The 21,907-nt window shown below is 32.5% G+C and overlaps 1 protein-coding gene across 1 annotated transcript in view; it reads left to right on the top strand.

The window, feature by feature from the left end:
- The window catches only part of LOC149085061 (catenin alpha-like), an 88,791-nt gene that overhangs the window by 29,499 nt on the left and 37,385 nt on the right, over positions 1–21,907 (top strand). Inside the window, exons 7-11 of the mRNA XM_089232843.1 lie at positions 2,692–2,874; positions 3,168–3,362; positions 4,186–4,407; positions 9,389–9,481; positions 15,313–15,469. Coding sequence (XP_089088969.1) covers positions 2,692–2,874; positions 3,168–3,362; positions 4,186–4,407; positions 9,389–9,481; positions 15,313–15,469 — 850 coding nt within the window. The remainder of the gene's footprint in view (positions 1–2,691; positions 2,875–3,167; positions 3,363–4,185; positions 4,408–9,388; positions 9,482–15,312; positions 15,470–21,907) is intronic.

The raw sequence follows: 21,907 nt of genomic DNA on the forward strand, positions 1-21,907 counted from the left end.
GAGAACCTTTTAGCTAGAGATAAATATGAAAGAGACTTTCTTAAATTGGTGCTCAATAATGTTTTGCATCAGCAGGTATCAGAAGCCACTAGGGGCACTTCTATTTTAGATTTGGTTCTCACTAGTTCTGAGGATCTTGTTGAACATGTTTTGGTGGGACAAGTTTTCTTCTAAGGATCATCATGCTGTTAGTTTTTTCTGTAATTTTTCTTTGGGTAAAGCTGATAACAGAAGAATAGTCCCTTGTTTTCAAAGAACCAACTTTGATTTTTTGAGAGAAAGGATAGCAGGAATTTTCAAAGACCAGTTGGAATCAGTTGGGGTAGAATGTCAATGGGAAGAATTTAGTACGAAGCTATCTTCTATTTTGTACAAGGTGATATCCTTTGTTCATAAAAAGCGTGTTTGTACATTGCACCCTCTCTGGTTCACGGATAGCGTGTGTAATCTTTATCTTAAAAAGAAAAGATCATTCACAGAGTTTAAAAGTGGACGTGGTGACCCGTGATTGTGTATTGATAAGAGAAGGGCATTGAAGAAAGGGATAAGAGATAGTAAAAAAGAAGTTGAATCTAGGTTGGCAGATAACATTGGCACTAACCCAATAATTTTTCAGATATGTCAATAGTGGATGTAAGGGGACAGTTGACCCCCTCTCATTACAAGGGTCTAGGGTAGAGAGTAATATAAGCATGTGCAGTGCATTCAATGATTTTTTCTGCTTCAGTTTTTAATAGAGAAAATGTTATTAAATGTATGCGTATTGCATGGGGCAATAAAATTCTCAACAATATTCGAGTGGAAGATGTGGAGGTCCTGAATCTTCTAAAGAATGTATGTGCAAGCAAAACACCAGCACCAGGTGATATTTATCCTAGGATCCTAATCCTAGGGAATGTGCTAATGAATTGTTGAGGCCAGTCACAGAGATTTACAGGAGTAGCAATGCTGAGGGTATCATCCCAAGGGACCGGAAGCTTTCTAATATGGTTTTGATATTTAAAAAGGGTAGTAGAGAAACCATGTCAAATTATCATTCATTATCATTGAGCTTGACATACTACTTCTTGAAAATTTTGAAAATTATTATCAAAATTCAATTGCTGAAGTAGATAGATGAGAATAATGTATTCTCATCATGGATTTAGGAAGAAGTCGTGTAACGAACCTCCTTTGCGTCCCTGATCACATGACTAAGGCTTTAGGTAAGGGCAAAAATGTTGACCTTTTTTATGTTGATTTTCAGAAGGTATTTGATCGGGCCCAACATGGTAAATAAACTCTTGAAGAATTTACACAAGGTTGGAATTGGGAGCGACTTGCTAAATTGGATAGCATTATGATTAAGAGATAGGCCACAATAGGTTATGGTGGGCGGGGAATTCTCTAATTGGGCAGGTGTCACAAGTGGAGTCCCTCAAGGAAGTGTCCTTGGCCCCACACTTTTTTCACTTTTTATCAAAACCTTGATCAAATATTGATGGGATTGTTAGCAAATTCACAGATGACAAAGCTAATGGGGGTAGTCTGGAACCAAAGTGACAGGGACTCGCTCCAGACCAACTTAAACAGGACTGCAGCATGGGCACATGAATGGAGCATGACGTTTAGCATTGGAAAATGCATGGTCACTCATTTTGGTTTGAACAACCTATGTTTTACGTATGAATGTGTGTTGTTATTTCAGATATAAATAGTATTTCTGATCTGGGTATTCTTATTGATGAGTGGCTTAGGTTTTCTAAAGACTGTTTAGCAATAGTAAAAAAACTAATAAAATTGTTTAACCTTGATGAGTTTAGTAGAGTATGTCATACCTTGAATTGTTTATATTGTTAGCCATTTTTGAAAGAACTTTAGATGTTGTAAAAGACATAATAAAAGACTTTCTAAAAATATGCTTAGTACTTTTATTAAATAAAAAAAAACATGATAGTACCAGACTACACGTTACATTAACGTTCAAGAAAGTGAGATCAAGTAAAGACAAATGCACTGAAGATAAATTCCACTTATATAGGCAATACACACCATGTGACGTCACACGTGTGGCAATAGTGACATAATTTACATAGCATTACACATGATGCCAACATACAAAATATTATCTTATCCGAATTATGCTATCAGGTTATTATTTGCTGAGATCCAGAAAAGAAAACACCCAATTGGTCATGGTTAAAACCGCAAAGGCAAGTATGTAAATATTTTTCTTCTGCTACAATAAAACTGAACAGTATGCTTAGTTTCATTCTTAAGAAGATGTCTTCGTGTTCTCCTAAAGTGATTCTTTCACTTTTCTAGGGCTTAGTTCGTCCTGGACTGGAGTATGCCAAAAGGGTTTGGAGACCTTACCTACAGAGGGATATACACTTGGTTGGGGGGTGCAAAGAAGAGCGCCACACACGCTCTTGTTGGTATGCAAGGCTTGATTTCTTGAATATGTGTACATTGGAAGAATGCAGGTGTCGGGGGGGGGGATATGATCAGTGTTTAAAACTTTCAATGGGATAGATAGAAGCACTCACACAGGTCAAAATACTTTCGACATCTCTGTTAATTATCATATTTTATTCATTCCATGACATAGTTGATTGACTTCAACTATTTTTCCTATTCTCATTTCAAATACTCAAACATTTGTCTGTTATAATTTTGGTCATACTATTTCTTTTTTTTGAATTCTACTAGGTGTACCTAAAATATCCAGATATTCCTTCCTCTAAAAGTAACAGGGATTATGTTATAAGTCAGATACATTCTGCAGTAAAAATTATCAGTGATATTGCACAAGGTAAATTGATCCAACATGCTGATGAGGAATCATCTGTCAATCAGATAGGTGATCTAGCCACTCACTTTTGTGAATTGGAGGTATAGTTATTTTTATTTTACGATATTCAAAAATTTTTAATATAGGAATTTTATCATTTTTCAGTGCAGTATGAAAAAATATTAAAAAGCAAACCATAATTACAGTTTATAAGAGAAGTCCATCTTTACATTGATTTAATTTTATTTTCAATCCTAATAGCTGTTTTCTGATCCTTTGTCAAAAAAATAATTTGCTTGCTCATTCTATTTATATTATTAATTCATTTGTGTTTATTCTTTATTAGTTTTCTAAAACAGTTTGTATGTATTCAGACTTTGATTTTTTTTACAAGGAAATGGTTGCTGCTGGTTCATTGCAATTCAATGATAATCATTTGAAGCGTGTTCTTCTTGAAAAACTAGAAAATGTTATTCGATGGTCATCTCACATTGCAGAGTCTCCCAATACTAGAACTGATCATTGTGAAGGCATTTTATCTGAATGCATAAAGTTGCAAAAATCTTTCCAAGAATTTATTACACCAGAAGTGAGTGCACCCATTCAGCTAAATATGCCAAATTTTTATTATGTTTCTATAAGTGTTCTGAGTTATGTTACCAAACATATTTTTGATAGTTAAAAAAAGATAAGTATACAACAGCTGCCATTTATAAAAATCATGTTTGATTCACCCATTTTGATTCTTATGATTGATTATCATAACCCAAGATGTTTCTCTGTTGCTCATATATATAGGTACCCAGATGTTTCATATTATTTTTTTCAAAAATTCAAAGAATAAGTATGTTAATATATGAGTAGAAATTTGTTGAATACAATAAATACTTTGCAATAATTCAATACTTTCATTCTTAAAATTTCAAATTAGTTTAAAAATTTATTGTTATTTTTCATACAGGTCTGTCATATAAAAGGATGACGTCACTCTCCACTATCTGGAGAGTGACATTCTGACATTGTGTTGTTATTCATGATACATAAAATCTTTTTCCAAAGTCACTTGGGTTGAAGCAGAGCCATCTGAACTGGGCCCAGTATATGCTCCAGCACCTGTACCATTAACTCAGAAATTTAAAAAAAAATCTTCAGAAAATATTTGTATTGGAGCAGAAATCTGATTCTTACAACCCATGATTTTCCATTAAAACAGCATTTGTTTTGATTCTTATAAGCAGTGGGTACTGTAGTTTGTGAAACTTTTGACAATGTAATTGACTTTTTTTTTGGCATATTATGTTTTTTTCATTGGTTTGAATAATTACTGTTCAATAATCAAGACTCTACCATATCTTTTAATCAGAAATTAATTACAGATAAATAATATACTAAAAGTTTTCTTTTTTTTACAGATTGGCATGACAGATAGTGATAATATTGCTACTCATATTCTACATCAAATTAGAAGTTTGCATAGATTTAGTCAAAAAGCAGTACTTGACCACATTTCCGATGTATTTTTAGAAACAACTGTGCCACTTTTAGTGCTTGTTGAAGTGGCTAAATCTGGAAACCAAAATGAATTGGGAAAATATGCTCATATGTTTACTGAACATGCAAAAAAAATTTCCAAAGTGAGTTTTTAATAATTTAGTTCACAGAAATTTATAGTCAACTTTTGTTTTTTTTTTCTTCTCATTTTACACTAACGTTTTAAGGATAATGATCCTACTTCAAAAATAGTTAATTGGATAGCTCTCAAGATGAATAATGGCTGTGATTTTCATAAGAGAATTTACTCATTAAATTAAATTATACTCAAGTAAATTTTTTAATATTGAATATCTCCAATGAGATGGATTAGGACCAATATTATATCTTGATAGGCAAAATCTCACTTTTGTACTAAGTTTTTGACATGTCATCATTATTGAAGGAATGTTCTGAATTTTCAAGCAGGGATATGCCAGTATAACCTTGATGGTTTTTAAAATTGCCCAGCTTATAAAATTATTTTTTAAAAGTCTTGGTTTTTTTTGACAGAATAGTAATTATTTGTTATACTAAGCTATGTTTAGCATCATCCTCAAATTCTCGAATTTGTGATTTGTAATGATGATTTTAAATGATTATTTAACTTTCCAAGTGATTTTAAAATCACTTAGAACATTCCTTACAAAATTTTGTTGCAATTAGTGAATAGATATAGTATGACCACGGAAAGATGGCTGCTGACCTTGTATTGCCTTCATGGCAAAAAGGGAGAGTTCATTCTTCATTAGGGAGAAATTGAGAGGCCAAAGAAAACAAACATTCTCCAGGGTTGTTGCTGGAGTTCTTTTTCCCCTCATTTCTCCCTGCTTAAGAATGAACCCTCTATTTTTGTGATGAAGGTCATACATGGTCAGAGGCAATCTTTCCAGATCACACAATACAAAGGTTCAAATCAACTTATGTCTTGAACTTTCAGAATGTTTGTGGTAAAGCCGCATATGATATCAAATATATGACTATAGACAGCAATGTCTTCACTTCTTCTAAAGTCTTTTATGAGAGATTGTTGCACAGGTTATAAATTAAAACAAATTTTCAAGTGATAATGATGAAAGTGACTGAATCTGATATTGAAATCATATTCATGGGGGAAGCTCTCTCAGCGTTGAATATTGTCAGAAGGTTTCTTACAGCATCAGAGTTTATTGAAAATTTTTGTTATGCAACAACTAGGAAAGTTGGTTCAAATTATTAAGCCTGAAGAGGAGCAATCTTGTACAACAAATTTCTATAATATGAATGTCTATTTCTTTATTTTTTCCAAAAATCACACAATCATTGTGAGACAAATTGTCTATTTCTTTTGTCATTTTAATAAATAAAATCTATATCTTAATAAATTTACCACACCTTCTATTTCTATATTTCAAACAAATTTTTGAAATTAATTTATATATACAGTGTGACACAAAAGTTTAGGCACAACATTAATTTTGAGTTTTAAAGTGAATTTTGTGCAGGATTCCTGTGACAAATGAATAACACATAACAAAAACGTAACATAAATCTGCAATATTTGTTATATTATAGGGAAAAAAATAAAAATGAATGCTACAAAAGTTTAGCCACAAATCTCAAATACTCTTTTTTAAAAATCATGTAAATAATTTTATTAGCCTATGTAATTGCTATTGCTTCTAATAACATCAAACATACAATTTTTTATTGAGAGTACCAGGTTTTGTTGCGATTCTGGGTGAATATCGAACCGTGCTTTCTTAACTGCGTTTTTCAGTTTTGAAACTTAAGAAGATAGTTTTCTATTGCCATACACGACATGTTGAAGAAAATCCCATAAGTTTTCTATTTGGCTGAGGTCCGGATCAAGAGATTTTGGATTTACCAATTACAAGCAGAGGTAATCTATGATTGTCAGTGACATTTGCACAGGCCATAGCTGTGATCTGATCTTTTTAGACCTTGAAATCTGGGGCTGTTTTTTTCCGTATTTTTTTAAATTATGACAGATAACAGAAACAGATGGTTAATCCAAGTTTTACTGTAGCTGACTTCGTGAATTCGCTTATGAACAATTCCTCTCGAAATATTCAATTCTGTTCTATGTTTTATTTCACTAGCAAGGTGATTTTGTTGCAAAGCAAGTCTTTGTATCTTCAGGTAAACATACTGGCATTTAATGCTGTTTTTTCCCAACTTTCCTCCATTTTTCAAATTCAAATATCTCAGTGAATATTGCACTTATAAAACATAGAATTTATTTTGTTGGCATCAATTTTCTGGTTGGGATTTTGAGCACAGGGTGTCTTTATAAAAAGTTAACATTTTTATTTTAATAACTATAACCCCTTGCAACATGAATGACACCTGCGTACTACATGTTATTTGAATACTTTTTCTAATTGGAAGTATACCTATAGGATCAGTGGTTTGCCAGTAAAATGCCATGTGCCCTGCTAGCTTCTGTACAAGAGCTTGATGTAGAACAATGTAGTGAACAATAATATCACAGTCTGTGGTAGATAGTCAACTGAGGCAACAGCTTGCTTTGACCAGGATTGCCCTTACCTAACAGGGGCCCCAGTGGGAAAACACAACTGCTGGTCCCCTTCGCAGACAAATAATTTGCACTGATTTGTTATATTATTAAAAATATTCATAAACATTTTTATAGTTGAAGTGGCAGCAGCCTTGTTTTATTACAAAACAAAATTCATGACATTTTGTTCATTTTTAAGAGAGCATGTATGTATATTTTTACATAAACCATATATGTAGGACATACATATTATGTATATGCTGTAAGGAAAGAAAATGCCAGTTCTCTGTAGCTGAATTGTAGAGTACTTGCTCTGCAATGGGGCAGTGGTATAATTTTCCACAAAGGCATGTGAATTTTCTTTCCAAAACTCATCTTCATTTCCACTTGGTATCTAGTTTTTCATACTTTGTAGTTACAGTATATTTGTTATTATCGTACAGTATTTTTTGCATTTGGTAATGATTAGAAATGAACATTAATTTTAATTATTAATTTCATAGTTTATTTATAATTTATTTATTTTATAATTATTTTAAAAATTTCATTATGAATTTACAGGTTTATTTTGATTATTAATTTTTAGTAATTGGTGGCCTACCTGAGAGATAATTTTCGGGCAAATGGCCCATGGTCCAGTTGAGTTTGGTTTACAGAGTGGTTATGAGTAAAAAAAAACTTTTCTTCTATTTATATATATATATATATATACATATATACACACATATATATATTTATACAATCTCAAGAGTGCAGTGCAAATACAAAATAGATGTGATAGCTGATTGCTGATCACTGTTGCACCACAGTCATTTTCTACACATAAGGGCTTATTAGACTCAAGATTTGTAGTTAATCCCTGATCCCAAAGGGCAGCATTCTATAATTTTTTTGATATCTCTAAGAAGTTGATGTGCTAATCTCTTGGTGGAGAGACTTTGAACTGTAGCAAAGTGTACTTCAGTCATCATCTCATTTTTTGGTTGTACGTCCATGTCGGAAATGATTCTGACAAGGACTACTCAATTGGGTATCAAACTAGCAATACCTCTGAACATCCTTTGGTGCTGTAGAAGAGCATTTTATCAACCTGGGCTACCGTGCTCAATGTAATGATGTAACGTAATTGTGCGTCTTTTTTTGAACACAGCTCACTTGTAATTTTTACATGAGTATGCTATTTTGGGATACAGCAGTACTCCCTCCCCCCCAATACATAAAATGACACGATGGAGATTTTAGACAAAACATTGCATAGTACTTAACCTCAGTAGCTTATGTAGATGAATCAACTATCCTGCTAACTAGACATCATATTATCACAACTAATTTCTAGAAATTTTCTGTGCATTGCCCAGTTCAAAAAATTTTACATCATTGTTCTCGTATACTTCAATAATTCTTTTTTTCATTGGTCATTGTTGTTTGTTTGACGAACATTCTCCCTCACTTTCCTAAAATTTGGAATCTGAAAACTTGATCTGTGGATTATGGGAGTTACATAGAGAGGTAGATGACATATTTTTGTGTGATAGATGAGAAAGCTAGATTAATTTTTTTCAAGTAAATGGCAATTTTTCCTTATTTTGTACAGCTGCACTGCTCATCCATAAATAACAATTTTTTTGCTAATAAAAATAACTACTAATTCAAGATTATTTCCAAAATTGAAACCTTTTTACAAAAAATGGCAGATAAAAAAATGTGACTTTGTAGAGGATGGAATAGATTGTTCACCTATCCAGAGTTGAATAGCTACATGTATGTGTGTAAATGATTGATAAAAATTGCTTAGGGTAAAATTAAATAGAACCCCACTAACTTGACATCCGCTTTAAGTGAAATTTTTTTGATCACCTAGGGTTGTCAAGCTATCAAAATTCTGCTGTATTTATAAAATCTATAAAGTATATGAATACATAATTTAAAAATATACCATGAAAATATAAAAATATTTCATAATTTGTAGAAGAAATTTTGCATTAATATAAGTCCATACCTCAGAAAGATTTCCTGTTGAAATTGGAAACTAGTCAGTTTGGTGACAAATCCTCCTTTTTGATAGTGTGGAAGATACCTTGAATTGCCAACTTATCGTTAAAGTTCCAACTAAACAGCAGAGGTTATATCCTGAATTTGTATCAACTAAAATTTTCAAAAAAAAAGAAGTGCATGTGCTCCACATTGGCAAGAGTGTTGCCTCAAAAGATAAGTTTTGAACATTTGAATGCTGGTGCTTCCTCCAATCATGACAAAACCAAAAGTAGAATTTTAATATCTAACATTTTTTTTGTTTTCTGACCTATGTATCTCAAACACTTCAATTTGATAAAGTAATTTTGTATTCATCTGAAATGAGCCTGAATCAATGTTATTCAAAATATCTGGATCTCAGAATTTTCATCGAATAGCTGTTCCATGTCCATAGCCATTCGTGTCCCATCGTGTGAAGAGGTTAAAATTTTTAATTATTTCAATTAATTTTATTTTAAAAGTGATATACTTTTATTTTGTTACAATAAGTTTGGTTTCAGTTTTTTTTGTAAAAATATTTGATTCTCAAGGTTGCCAACATGTCTTGCTGTGTATTTGAAAACAGAGATGGTGTTAAAATGATACGCCATTCTGAAATGCAGTTTGAACCTCTTTCACAGCAGGTAAGAGTGAATTTGTTTTAATTAACTGAAAAATATTTTCATCAAAAATCATAATTTTACACAATTATAACTTTGCATATTAAACAAAAAATATATATACAGGGCGTCCATAATTAAAAGACCCTATTTTAAAATAGCCTACAGGCAAAACCAGTCATCAGAAAATTGTGAAATTTTGTGGAGGACTTCATGAAGTGATGGGAATTTGTGTTTCAGGGGGAAAAAATTAGTTGCACATGTCACCACCAGAGGGTGTTTTATTAAGAAATGACACATTTAGGCAAACGTTTACAATTTTAACAATTGTTAAAAACTTTTATAATTGTTACTGCAACAAAACATATTCCACATGATGGCCATCATTTTCAGATACCACGTGAAATCGCAAGATGGCATGTTCCTCAACTGACCAAAGTGTGTGCGGGGAAATGGTCTGCATGTGGTGTGAAATGCTTCCTTTAAGGTCAGGTAAAGTTCTTGGATTCTCATGACTTACCAGATGTTTCAAATGCTCCGAAAATCGCAGGGATTAAGGTCCGGGATTGGGGAGGCCATAGATTCGGGAAGTGATGGCTGATGACACGTTCTTCTGTAAAATGTGTTTAAGAACATTCTTAACACACACTGCAATGTGTGGAGGAGCTCCATCTTGCATAAAGATTGTCTGCAAGGCAGTGACGTGCTTGCAGAGCCGGAACAATTTTGTTCTGTAACAACAAAGCATATCGCTTCTCAGTGATTGAACATGTCACTGGACCAGTAAAACGTAACTCCTCGTAGAAGAAGGGACTGAGAATAAATGATGTAGTAAATCCACACCAGACTGTCACTTTCGGTGAATGCAATGGAACCTCTAACATAGCGTGCAGATTTTCTGTTTCCCAAATTCGGCAGTTGTGAGTATTGACTGCACCATCCAAGTGAAAATGTGCTTCATCTGTCCAGAGGATATTCGAAGGCCATTCTGAATCTACCTCAACGCAAGCTAGAAACTGCAGTGAGAACCGGAGTCAAGCGTCATAATCATGTGGAAGCAACTGCTGCACAAGTGAAAGTTTATATGGATAATATCGGAGGATATTTTCTGTATGATCATATAAACAGTTGAACGTGGCCTATCCAACGCCTGTGCTACCACAAGAATTTGAAGCTCTGTCCTCTTCCACCTGAAGCAAAACCTCCTGTACTGTGTCTATAGAAATGGATTTTCTCCCTCTTGCAGGATGAACAGCCAACGATCCTGTGGTTTCAAATTTCATTATCATACTCTGAAGGTTTTTAACATTCATTGGACATTTTCAAATCCTCTTCCAAGTCTGATATTTCCGTAGAGCAGTTACTGCAGAATTGCTACTTTAGTAAGACAATTTGACCAAGAAAGCACGATCTCGTAAACTTATTGTCATTGTGAGCAGCCAAACACATTGAGAAACAAGATCTCCACGAATGTTTCTAGGTTTTATAGCAGCTGCTGCGTGACATCACATAATTTTACATGTTTACTACAGGTATTCAAAGGGAAATGCCCTCTAGTGGCGACATGTGCAACTAATTTTTTCCCCCGAAACACAAATTCCCATCACTTCATGAAGTCTTCCACAAAATTTCACAATTTTCTGATGACTGGTTTCACCTGTAGGCTACTTTAAAATAGGGTTTTTTAATTATGAATGCTTTATATATATGTGATTTGTTTCATCATTATAGTGGTATTCATAAGGTGATCGTATGACTTGTATTTTATAGGACTTTCCCATATTTTCTCATATTTCTGCTGTCTGGACTTTTTCAAATGTCCTGTTTTTGCCTGTATTTTTGAAGAAGCTAACTTGAATTTGTAATCTTTATTGAGATCGTAGATAATGGTAGTTTTTATAACTTATAAAGTGAGTTATTTACAATTATCACTATAAATATTCATCTTTTTACTTACTATTACACAATAAAATTACACAAATAAAAACAAAAATGTGGTTTTTTTTTTGTTTGTGAAATACAATACTGAATTTCTCAATTCAGTGTTCTTGACAGAGGAAAATTCAATCTTAAAAAAATGAAATACAATGATTGCATTCCAAAGTTGTTGAACTTTAACAATATTCTAGGAGGTGTAATGTTGAGGTTTTGGGTCTGCCAGAGACAGCTGATGAAAACATAGAAACGATCAAGACAGCTTTGTTTCAACACCTAAAATTAGATATAGCTGAGAGTGATACAGCCATCCATAGAGTGCCAACTTCAATAAAGGACAAGATTAAGCCTATTATAATCCAATTTGACTCAAAAAAACCTGTGATATGTGTTTAGCTGCTACGGATGAACTGAAATTATGTGCTTTGAAAATTGATTTTAGGCTGAGACAGAATATTGTTTATTTCAATGAACATTTAGCTCCTTGTTTAAAACAGGTATTATATCATGCTAAACAATTCAAAACGGAGCATGATTACCATGATTACAAGTTTGGTTGGGCAAAAGGAGGCAAGATATTTTTACATCAGTTAGAGGGTTCCAGAGTGCACAGAATAAGTACCATTGAGAGGATTTAAATAATATCGTTCATTGTTAGAAATAGATTGTCATGTACTGTATGATCTCCAAAATTTTTTATACCCGAAATGTGATTTATCTTGCCCAAAACTACAATTTAACATACTCCATTACAATATTCGTAGCCTACGAACAAATTTTGATGAATTAATTATAACTTTAACACCTTTGTTGAAATATATAGATGTCATGGTTTTAAGTGAAATATGCGTTTATGAAAATGAAATTGTATTGTACAATATTCCAGATTTTTCAAAATTTTTCCAGTGTTGTAATGAAAATAGATCTGTAGGGGGGTTATTGTTTTTGCAAAAAAAATCACTCAATTTCAGTCAAATAACCCTTTTGACAATGCAAACCACTGAATATGTTGTAATGTATAGTGATCTCTTAAAATTGTTGGTTTTTAGTGAATATAGAACTCATGCATTCTCCTCTGACTGTTTTGTATCTGAAATTTGTTCGATTTTACAAACACTTAAATATCGGAATGTTGTCCTGATTGGTGATATAAATATAGATTTATTGAATGATAATGATAACGTTGTAATTGAATATCTTGATTTTCTCTATGCTATTGGTTTCCAATCAATAACATAAGATCATATTCTAATGGCAGTGGATCATATATTGACCACGTTTTCATCAGAATGAGCAGAAACATGGAATGTGTTAAATCATTTATCTTCCAATCTAGTTTAACTGATCATTATGCAGTTGGCTGTAAATTAAATTTTATTAACAATACTTACAATTCCAACAAATTGAGAAAGAAATTTATGTCTGTTGATTACCAAAATATTACTGCTTACTTAAGGAATTATGAATTGTCATATATAGAAAGTGATCCCAATAATTCATTTGACTCTTTCCTAAAAACTCTTGAAATTATCATTGTGAATTATATACTAAGTGCTTTGATAAGCCGAACAACAGGAAAAAAAATAGTTTGGTTACAAAGGAGGTTTTGGATCTTGTAAAACTAAAAGTCTCTATTTGAAATGTAAAAAATTAGCATTTGATGTCTTGGTGAACATTGCCTATAAATCGGTTACTTTTCTTGTTAAAATGAAAGTTACTGAAGCAAAAAATAATTTTTTTCTACATGAATTTAATAAATACCATACATCAGAACAACAATGGAAATTTGTAAATAAAATATTAGGCACCAATGGGTCAAAAAAATCATTGCCTATGGGAAGGGATCCAATTTTAACTTTAAATAATATTAATACCCATTTCATTAAGATGTCAAGTGGAAATAACTCTTCATATCAAAATTATATTCCTACCTATTCAACTAACAATAACCCTCAATCTGTGACTTTTTCTGAAATAAGTTATATTGAAGTCTCGAATATTATATTTGATATATCTCGAGGTAAAAATTGTTCTAACATCATTAATTCAAAGATACTAAGAGTGCTTCCAAATAATGTGGTTTTTTAATGACTATTAAATACTCTATTTTTCCTGATGTTTTAAAAATTGCAAATGTTACTCCGGTTTACAAATCAGGAGATGTGAATTTTTTTAACAACTATAGAACAATATCTGTTCTTCCAACATTTTCGAAAGTGTTTGAGACCATCATAAAAACCGAGTGTTTGACTTCTTCAACAAAACAAAATTCTTTTCTGATAATCAGCATGGGTTTCTACCTAAAAAAAATACTGAAACAGCATTATTAACTTTTACTCAATTTGTCTATGAAAACATTGATAAATCCCACAAGGTAATAGCAATATTCTTGGATATAAGAAAAGCTTTTGATTCAATAAATCACGATATTCTCCTTTCGAAAATGTACTCAATAGGCATCAGGGGTGTCACACACGATTTTATGAAATCATACTTGAAAAATAGAATCCAAAGAGTCAGATGTTCAAGTTTCTACAGTTCTCCTTTATTATTTAAAAGGGGAGTTCCTCAGGGCTCAATTTTAGGTCCCTTATTGTTTCAAATATTCATAAATGACTTTTGTGACATTGATATTTTTGGTAAAATTATCTGCTTTGCTGATGATACAGTGGTCATGTATGCAAGTAATGATCCACTAGAAGTATTGAACCAAAAAATAAATGAAGATCTTTTAAAAATTCGGAATTGGTTTCTTATTAATAATCTGGAAATTGAATAATATTGAAAAGAACAAATACATGAAATTTTCCCTACGAGATAATCCTCCTGACCCTATTCAATTGATATACCATACTAACCAATGTAATCTCACCTTATGTTCATGTAACTGTCTTGAAGCTTGTCAAAAGTATTAAATATCTCTGTCTCTATTTCTATAATAATTTAAAATGGAAATCACACGTAAACTTTCTGCATAATAAATTGAGGTACATGATTTTCAACTTTTTTTCATCTCAAAAGTCATGTTGACAAAGTGTTCATCAGAAATTTGTATTTTTCGTGGTTTCAATCGCACATATATTAAGGTCTTTGTATATATGGTAGAGATTACAATAGTAATATTCGTCCTATAAATTAATCTACAAAAAAAAGTACTTCGACTAATATATAATGACTATAACACCCAGTCTAATATTCTTTTTTGTAATACTGATGTTTTAACTGTTCGCCAGCTGTACTTGCTTAAAGTTGTAATTACTCTGTCCAAAAAAAAACCCATTTGCCCATGTGCACTACAGTAAATCCACATAGACAAAATTGTATCTTTTCTATACCACATGCACACAAAGATATTTTGCAAAAACACTTCATTTTCAAATCGCCAAGGTTTTTCAATTCAATACCATATGAAATGCAAACAATTACTAATCTTCCTCATTTCAAAAGAAAGTTTAAAGAATATCTTCACTCAATAAATGATATTGAAATTTATTTTCACCGTAGTGTAGTAGCAGTAGTTCCGTAACTGCAAAACTTATTAATTTACCTTTTAATGTCTAATTGAAATTGCACTCCGAAAGCCAGCCACAATATGTACATGTATATACAATTGTTCCCCCCTTTTTTCTTTTTTACTTCAACATAATGAACACATTATACATATTTACTATTTAATTTCAGACTTACTAAGACTTACTTCAGTATTACTAATTAACTTGTTCTTGTATTTATGATTATTTGTGTGTTAGAATTTATATGTATATTTTTTTCCCATGAAAGTTTATATCCAGTTTTTGATTTTTTTTTTCATGATTTCGGCCTCAGTATTGGCAACCATTCGCCTCTTGGGTAGTGTTATTTTTGAGAATGTAACTGTTATTGAATAAAATAAATTGAAATTGAAAAATTTTATTTTACAGGTGTTAAATGCTGCTACAGTGTTAGCATGCCGACCAACATGCCCATTAGCACTTCAGAATCTTAGTACTTTTAAAAGAATTTGGGAAAGTGAAGTGAACACATTAGTCAATTCAGTTGATAATGTTATGCTTATTGATGACTTCCTTGAAGTTTCTGGTAAGGCAGTTAAACATTGTTACATTTGAGCTTTGAAAAATATAATTATGTGCATACACATTTATCAGCTTTAAATATAAGTTTAAATCAAGTTTAATAACTTTGTTTATCTTAGAGCAGGAGGTATTCAACGCATGACCCACTACTGGTCACATTTGGTTCTCAATGCTTTTGTTGTGGCCTACCAATCATTTACAGAAAAATTCTGAAAACATTGAAAAAAAAATTACTGGAAGAAATAATTTTTGAATTGATGAAAGAAATTTCAGAATTGATGAAAAAAATGATTTCAGAATTCATGAAAAAAATGATTTCAGAATTGATGAAAAAAATGATTTCAGAATTGATGAAAAAAATGATTTCAGAATTGATGAAAAAAATGATTTCAGAATTGATGAATAAAATGATTTTTAAATCGATGAAAGAAATAATTTTAGAATAAATGAAATAAATGTAAATATAATTAAAAGTATAAATTAAATGTAAATATGTTTAAAAGTATAAATTAAATGTAAATATGTTTAAAAGTATAAATTAAATGTAAATATGATTAAAAGTATAAATTAAATGTAAATATGATTAAAAGTATAAATTAAATGTAAATCTAAATTAATGTAAATATATCTACAATAAAAATGAAAGAAATAATTCCATATTGATGGAAATTCAGAATTATTGAAAGAAATAATTTTTGAATTTTTGAAACAAATAATTTCAGAAGCAAAAAAATAACTTATAAATCAATGTGAGAAATAATTTTGTAATTTCTGATAGAAATTATTTCAAAATCAATAAAAAAGTAATTACATAATTATTTAAAGGAATGATTTCATGATATATTGAGAAGGAAAACACTCAGAATTAATTAATTTAATCGGTAATTAATCAAAAACTTTTTCAGAATCAGTGAAAAAAATTATTTCAGAACTCTCCATGGTAAGCCATTAGTTTCTTTCCATTCAACACGTCGTTGTCATTACATGCAGACATCTGTTTCCCTCTCTCCTCTTCCTTCGATGGCAACTTGCTGAAGCTATGTCGTGTGACCATATATGTAGGTACACAGCATCACTGACTTCTTGCATTCATTTGTTCACTCGTAGGGTCTTTTTAGGTTACCATTTTTGTACTCATTCTCTGATCTCATTAAAATGTTTTTTTTTCTCAGATTAATCTCTTCTGTGTTATCTTTGTTTTTATTTCTTAATTTGCATTTGTGTTAGTTGGTATCAGCTACTAGATTTTTGTTTTGAAAATTCCTTTGTTCTGGTGAAGTACCACCATCTTGGATTTGTGAGATAAGTGTCTTTTATTTATTTCTTTGAAATTTTTTTTTTTGCATACTTCCGGATCAGTTCAAATTTATTTGCTCTCTTGCTTTCATTTCATTTTCACCAGTTTTTTCCGTCATCTCTTTGTTGATAACAAAATTTTTGCCCATGTGCTCATATAGGAGGGAATATCTTGTTCATTGTATCTTTTTGGCTATTTTGATATTTTTCCCAACTTTGTTGATATACTTTTCTTGGGTGTTTTAGGCGTTTGTGTTAGCAAACAGTCAAGAATATTTCCCCCTTGTATTCTTGGTAATTTTTGTTATTTAGCTTTGAGTCTAATTGTTTTAGTGTTAGTAAATAAGATAGTTAGTAAAGTTTGCTAGTTAGCTTATACTAATAAGTATAAATAATATTTTGTACCTTAATACTTTTTAGGGGTGTGCTGTATATATACTTTTATATATTTTTTTTTTCTTTGTAATTAAGGGTTGAGCATTTTATTTTATTTTTTCATATACTCTTTTATATATATTTTGCATTGTAAGGTTTTTTAGGTAGTTTAATTTTTTGTTAACATTTCTCATTCTCCTATTTTTTAAGTATAGCTATATTGAGTCTTATCTAGATTTAGCATTATTGTTAGTATGCCTTGACCTCGATTAGTGTTGTGTAGGGGTTGCGACTGAAGGTTTCCCTGATCTAGGGGATAGTAGCCTACAGTTTTAAGTGTGAGGGTTGTTTAGTGAAGGCTAGGTTGGAGCTCTGGGTTGAAGCATCATGGGATAGAGTAAGAGTTTTGGAGAGCCCAGAGTGGAGCCACCGGCTGACAAAGACGTAATCTCCATGAACAATGACAGTTCAGAGGGGGAATGGGTGGTTGTAGATGAGGTAAAGGGTGATAGTGGCGTAATTATCAGGGAGTCTATGGTTAGGGAACTGTGGAACAGGGTGTGTAGGAATTTCCAGAGTTTCGAGTGCTGTTGCCTTCCTGAGGGGAAGATTAACAATATTTGAGACATTTTTCATAAGTGAAATTTCCCTGAGAGGAAATTCTTGTGGTAGGGAGTGAACCAGGTAGAAGCAAATATTAGTGGGTCTCTGTCAGAACATCGGGACTTACCTTGCAGGGGGGGGGGGGTTTCAGATGTGGCAGTGATTCCAGTACTACTAAGGGGCTGTTTAAGTATTATGGCAGCAGATTTTCAGCCATTTTGACGCCCCCCTGTCGACAAGAGTCAGCAAAACTCTGACCCCTTCCCCCTTGTCAGAAAAATTTCATCAGCACTTCCACCTACCTGCTAACGCATATTGGTGATCAGAGATGTACGTGGGGGGGAATCATGGGGAGCTCGTCCCCCCAGACAATTAGAAATTTATTTTTTTGCTCATTTTATTTACTTGATCAGCAGCAGCTGCACAGTCAAGTTTTGTTAGTATACAGTGCCTTTAGTAATAGGTAAAAAACAGTGAGAATATTTATATTTAGAATACATATCACAAATTTTACTTATATATTGGTGTTGATGAATAACTTTCCTCTTTTTCAACGAACTGAACACCTGACAGTTTTTTAGCTGGACCTAAATCCTTTAAGTCAAATTTGTTATTCAAAAGAGATTTACTATGATTGAAATCATTTTCTGATTTTCCAAAAATAATAATATTGAACATAAAATAATAACAATACACTTGTTCCAAATATGTGCACACAATTACACCATTCCAATCTCATAAATTGTAAAGATTTAAGAACAGAATCCAATTCTAAAAACCATTTACATCCACTATGACATAGACCATAAATTGCTTTGTTCAAGCAACAGACGTAATTAGGTTTGCTAGAGTCAATGAAACCAAATGGTTGTTTTATGTACACCTCACGATTCAGTTTCACATAAAGATATGCACATTTGACATCCAATTGACAATGAAGCTATCCAAGACAAATTACTAACAAAGTGAAAAATAATCTCACAAGAGTGTGAAGTTGACCACAGGGCTAAATACTTCTTTTAAGAGTCACATTTGATTTGATTGTAGCCTTTAGCTACAAGTCTAGCTTTATAGTGTTCAATGTTCCCTTTTTTATTTCTTTTCACTGTGTATTTGGCCCGCTGTGTTTGGAAAGTTGAAGACCCCTGTCTTGAGAGTACATTTTTATATACATATTCAGGGGATCCAGCTTATAACGTTCCCATTGAAAATGTTTTTTTTTGCTTAGTATGATTTATTTTTCTGGTTCCAACTCTAAAAGTGCCTACAGACTTCTCTAACGTGGGACCAAGTGGTAATGCGGCATGTGATATAAAATTCCACCTATGAGTCTTCTGTATGTACATTCCCACTATGCTGATGTGACGTGTCAGGTCAGAATAGTCTGTAGGCACTTTTACTAATACTCATTGAGATTTCCTGTTTAAAGCATTTTCCCTGGCTAGCAATGTTTTCTCATGATGGTTTTTTGAAAAATGTTATAAGCGGGATCCACTGCATATGAATTTACTTTTACTTCAAAGGAAAAGTATATCTCTTTGATCTATGGAGAGGAAGGGGGTGGGGAGGTTAGCAGCTCATCTAGAATGTTTAGCATCATTTGTGTTCATATGGCTTCTTCAAAGTTACTAACTAACTGCTTCATTAGCAGGGGCGTAGCCAGAAATTTTGTTCGGGGGGGGGGGAGCAAAGTGATAGAACAATAGATATGGCCATCTTTTTTCCATTTTTCGGTCATTTTCTCACATTTCGGGGGGGGGGGGAGACCAGATCCCCAAGTCTCCCCTCGCTACGCCCTTGTTCATTAGTATTCATTATAAACTTGCAATGTATCAACCAGTATGGATCTCTGGACCCCTTGGCTGATTTTTTGTCTCATCTTCTATTTTATGTAACAAAATGAAACAAAGTGAAATTGAATTGAAAATTGAATTGAAAAAAAAAAACATATCAAGCTTTTTGTAGCCATACTGTAGTGAAGGGCTATCATTCTGTGGACCAATCATGGCAAAGCAGTGTAAGAATAATCAAACATATGTGTAAATACAGGCCTCATCATGGATCACTGACTTCTGAAGATACCCTCATTAGGGCAAAATGGTATATATAATAATATTTTACTCTTTTATGATAGTCAAACAATCTGGAATCCCTTCAAGACTAAATCTATGAAACATAAAACCTAAGCTGCTGATAAACTAATCCAATTATTGGTGCAGACTCATTATAATGTTTGTCAAGCTTAGTGATTAGTTTTATCTGAGTCATTTCTCTTGTCAGAAGTAATGTTCAATCATGATACACCCACACACAAATTGCAGGCGCGGTAACCCAGGTCGATAAGATACTCGCCTAAAGTACCAAAGGATGTTTAGAGGTGTCATGAGTTTGATACCCGGTTCGTCCTTGTCAGTCAGAAACTTTCCAGATTCAGGGGTTACAACAAAAATGGTGACGAGACTGCAGGAAAAAATTGCTACTGCAATGAGCCCCCCCATCAAGGGGTTAGCGCACCAACCCCTCGACGAGTATAAAAAACAAGCCTGCCGTTCGGAATCTGCAATAAATTGTAGGTCCTGGTCTAATTAGCCCTTGTATGCAGAAAATGACCGTGGTGCGACAAAAATGATCAACAATCAATGATACAAATTGCACTGTTCTAGTACACTCCTGGTTTAATTTTAAGTTTCCCAAAGTATTAAATTTTTGGAGACGATGGTAAGGAAAATATTCAAATGTAATTTTTCCACTTGAACAAAAATTTGTTAACAATTTAATTTGAAAATTACACCAAACTGTTAAATTCAACATGTGTGGTTCCAATGTTTTCAATTAATTCAGCACTGGTATAATTATGGTTCAGAGTTTAGTAATTCTACACAATATTCCACGCAAAACGAATGTCTCACCAACCGATAACAGCAAGGGAGTCAGAAAAATTGTTTACACTCCTAAGGAGTTTAAACCAAATCAAGACATTTATTTGCATATAGGTCATTGGCCTGTTACAAAGATTGGCTACACCTGTGTTTCTTAACCTTTTTTTGCCCATGGCCCCCTTAGGACCGTATTTTCTTTTCGTGGCCCTCCCTGTCATATATCTGCTTCCCCCCCCCCCACCATCATCCAGGAGCAAGATTCTCTACACTTATTGAATCAAGAGTTTTGAGTAAGTCGTTGTGAAAATTTTTATGAAAAAATTCCGGTCCTCTGGGCTGCACCTCTCTATGGTCCCTTTATCACCTGTCATGAGTTCCCCTTTCACTTGATTTTTTTTCCCGTGGCCCCCTAGAATATCCCAGTACCACAAGGGGGTCATATGGCCCTGGGTTGAGAAACACTGGGCTACACCTTTTACACATCGTGATTGTTAAAAAAAATTAAATAAAAATAAGGTTGAAAAAAAATTAAAAATCAATTTCCCCAACTAAAAGTAAACAGACATTGTTGAAAAATGGTGTATTTCTCGTATAAAAAATTTCTATTGGATGAGTTAGTATTTATTAATTACATTAATCCATCTTTGCTAAAATTAATAAATTCACAATGTGGCAGAATATATTTGATACAGTAACTTTTAAATGCTGGAGAAAGAATAATGAAATAGGATATATACAATATTACCATTGAGTCCTCCAGAATTAAAAAATTTACAGATCTCATATTAAATATGATAAACTGAAATTTCTCCATTGTCACTCAAAAAAGGATAACTAGATCTCAGTCGGAAAAATGTGTGAACAACTTTGAATGGTAAATTAAAATTAAAAAATGCCTCACATAACAAACAGAAAATTAAGTGTGTGTATAATATTGGAAGTTTATTGAGTTTAGAATACAGTTATTATCTTTATGTAATCACAAGTTTCAACATGGTTTAAAGCGGCTTGACAAATCGAGAAAAAATCTTGGTGCCAATCAGATATTTCAGGGTCTAAGTTTTTTTTTTTGCCCCAGCAAGTAATCATGCACAGAAAATTTTAAGTGCCAATGCCAATTTTTTAGTTGCCATGGTGACTTGGCACCAGGGATTTATCAAGCCTTGGTTTAAAATAGAAGGAATGGTACATTATATTTTTTAGTAATGGAATGTTTTTCTCTCAATTTGTGCATAAGCACAACCATATTTGGATAAAATATGTTTTACTTGAAAAATCCATTTAAAAGT

Source organism: Pholcus phalangioides, unplaced genomic scaffold, assembly GCF_987345545.1.
Source record: "Pholcus phalangioides strain wild (caught in Gottingen) unplaced genomic scaffold, Ppha-v1.0 ptg000007l_1, whole genome shotgun sequence".
Classification (NCBI taxonomy): domain Eukaryota; kingdom Metazoa; phylum Arthropoda; class Arachnida; order Araneae; family Pholcidae; genus Pholcus; species Pholcus phalangioides.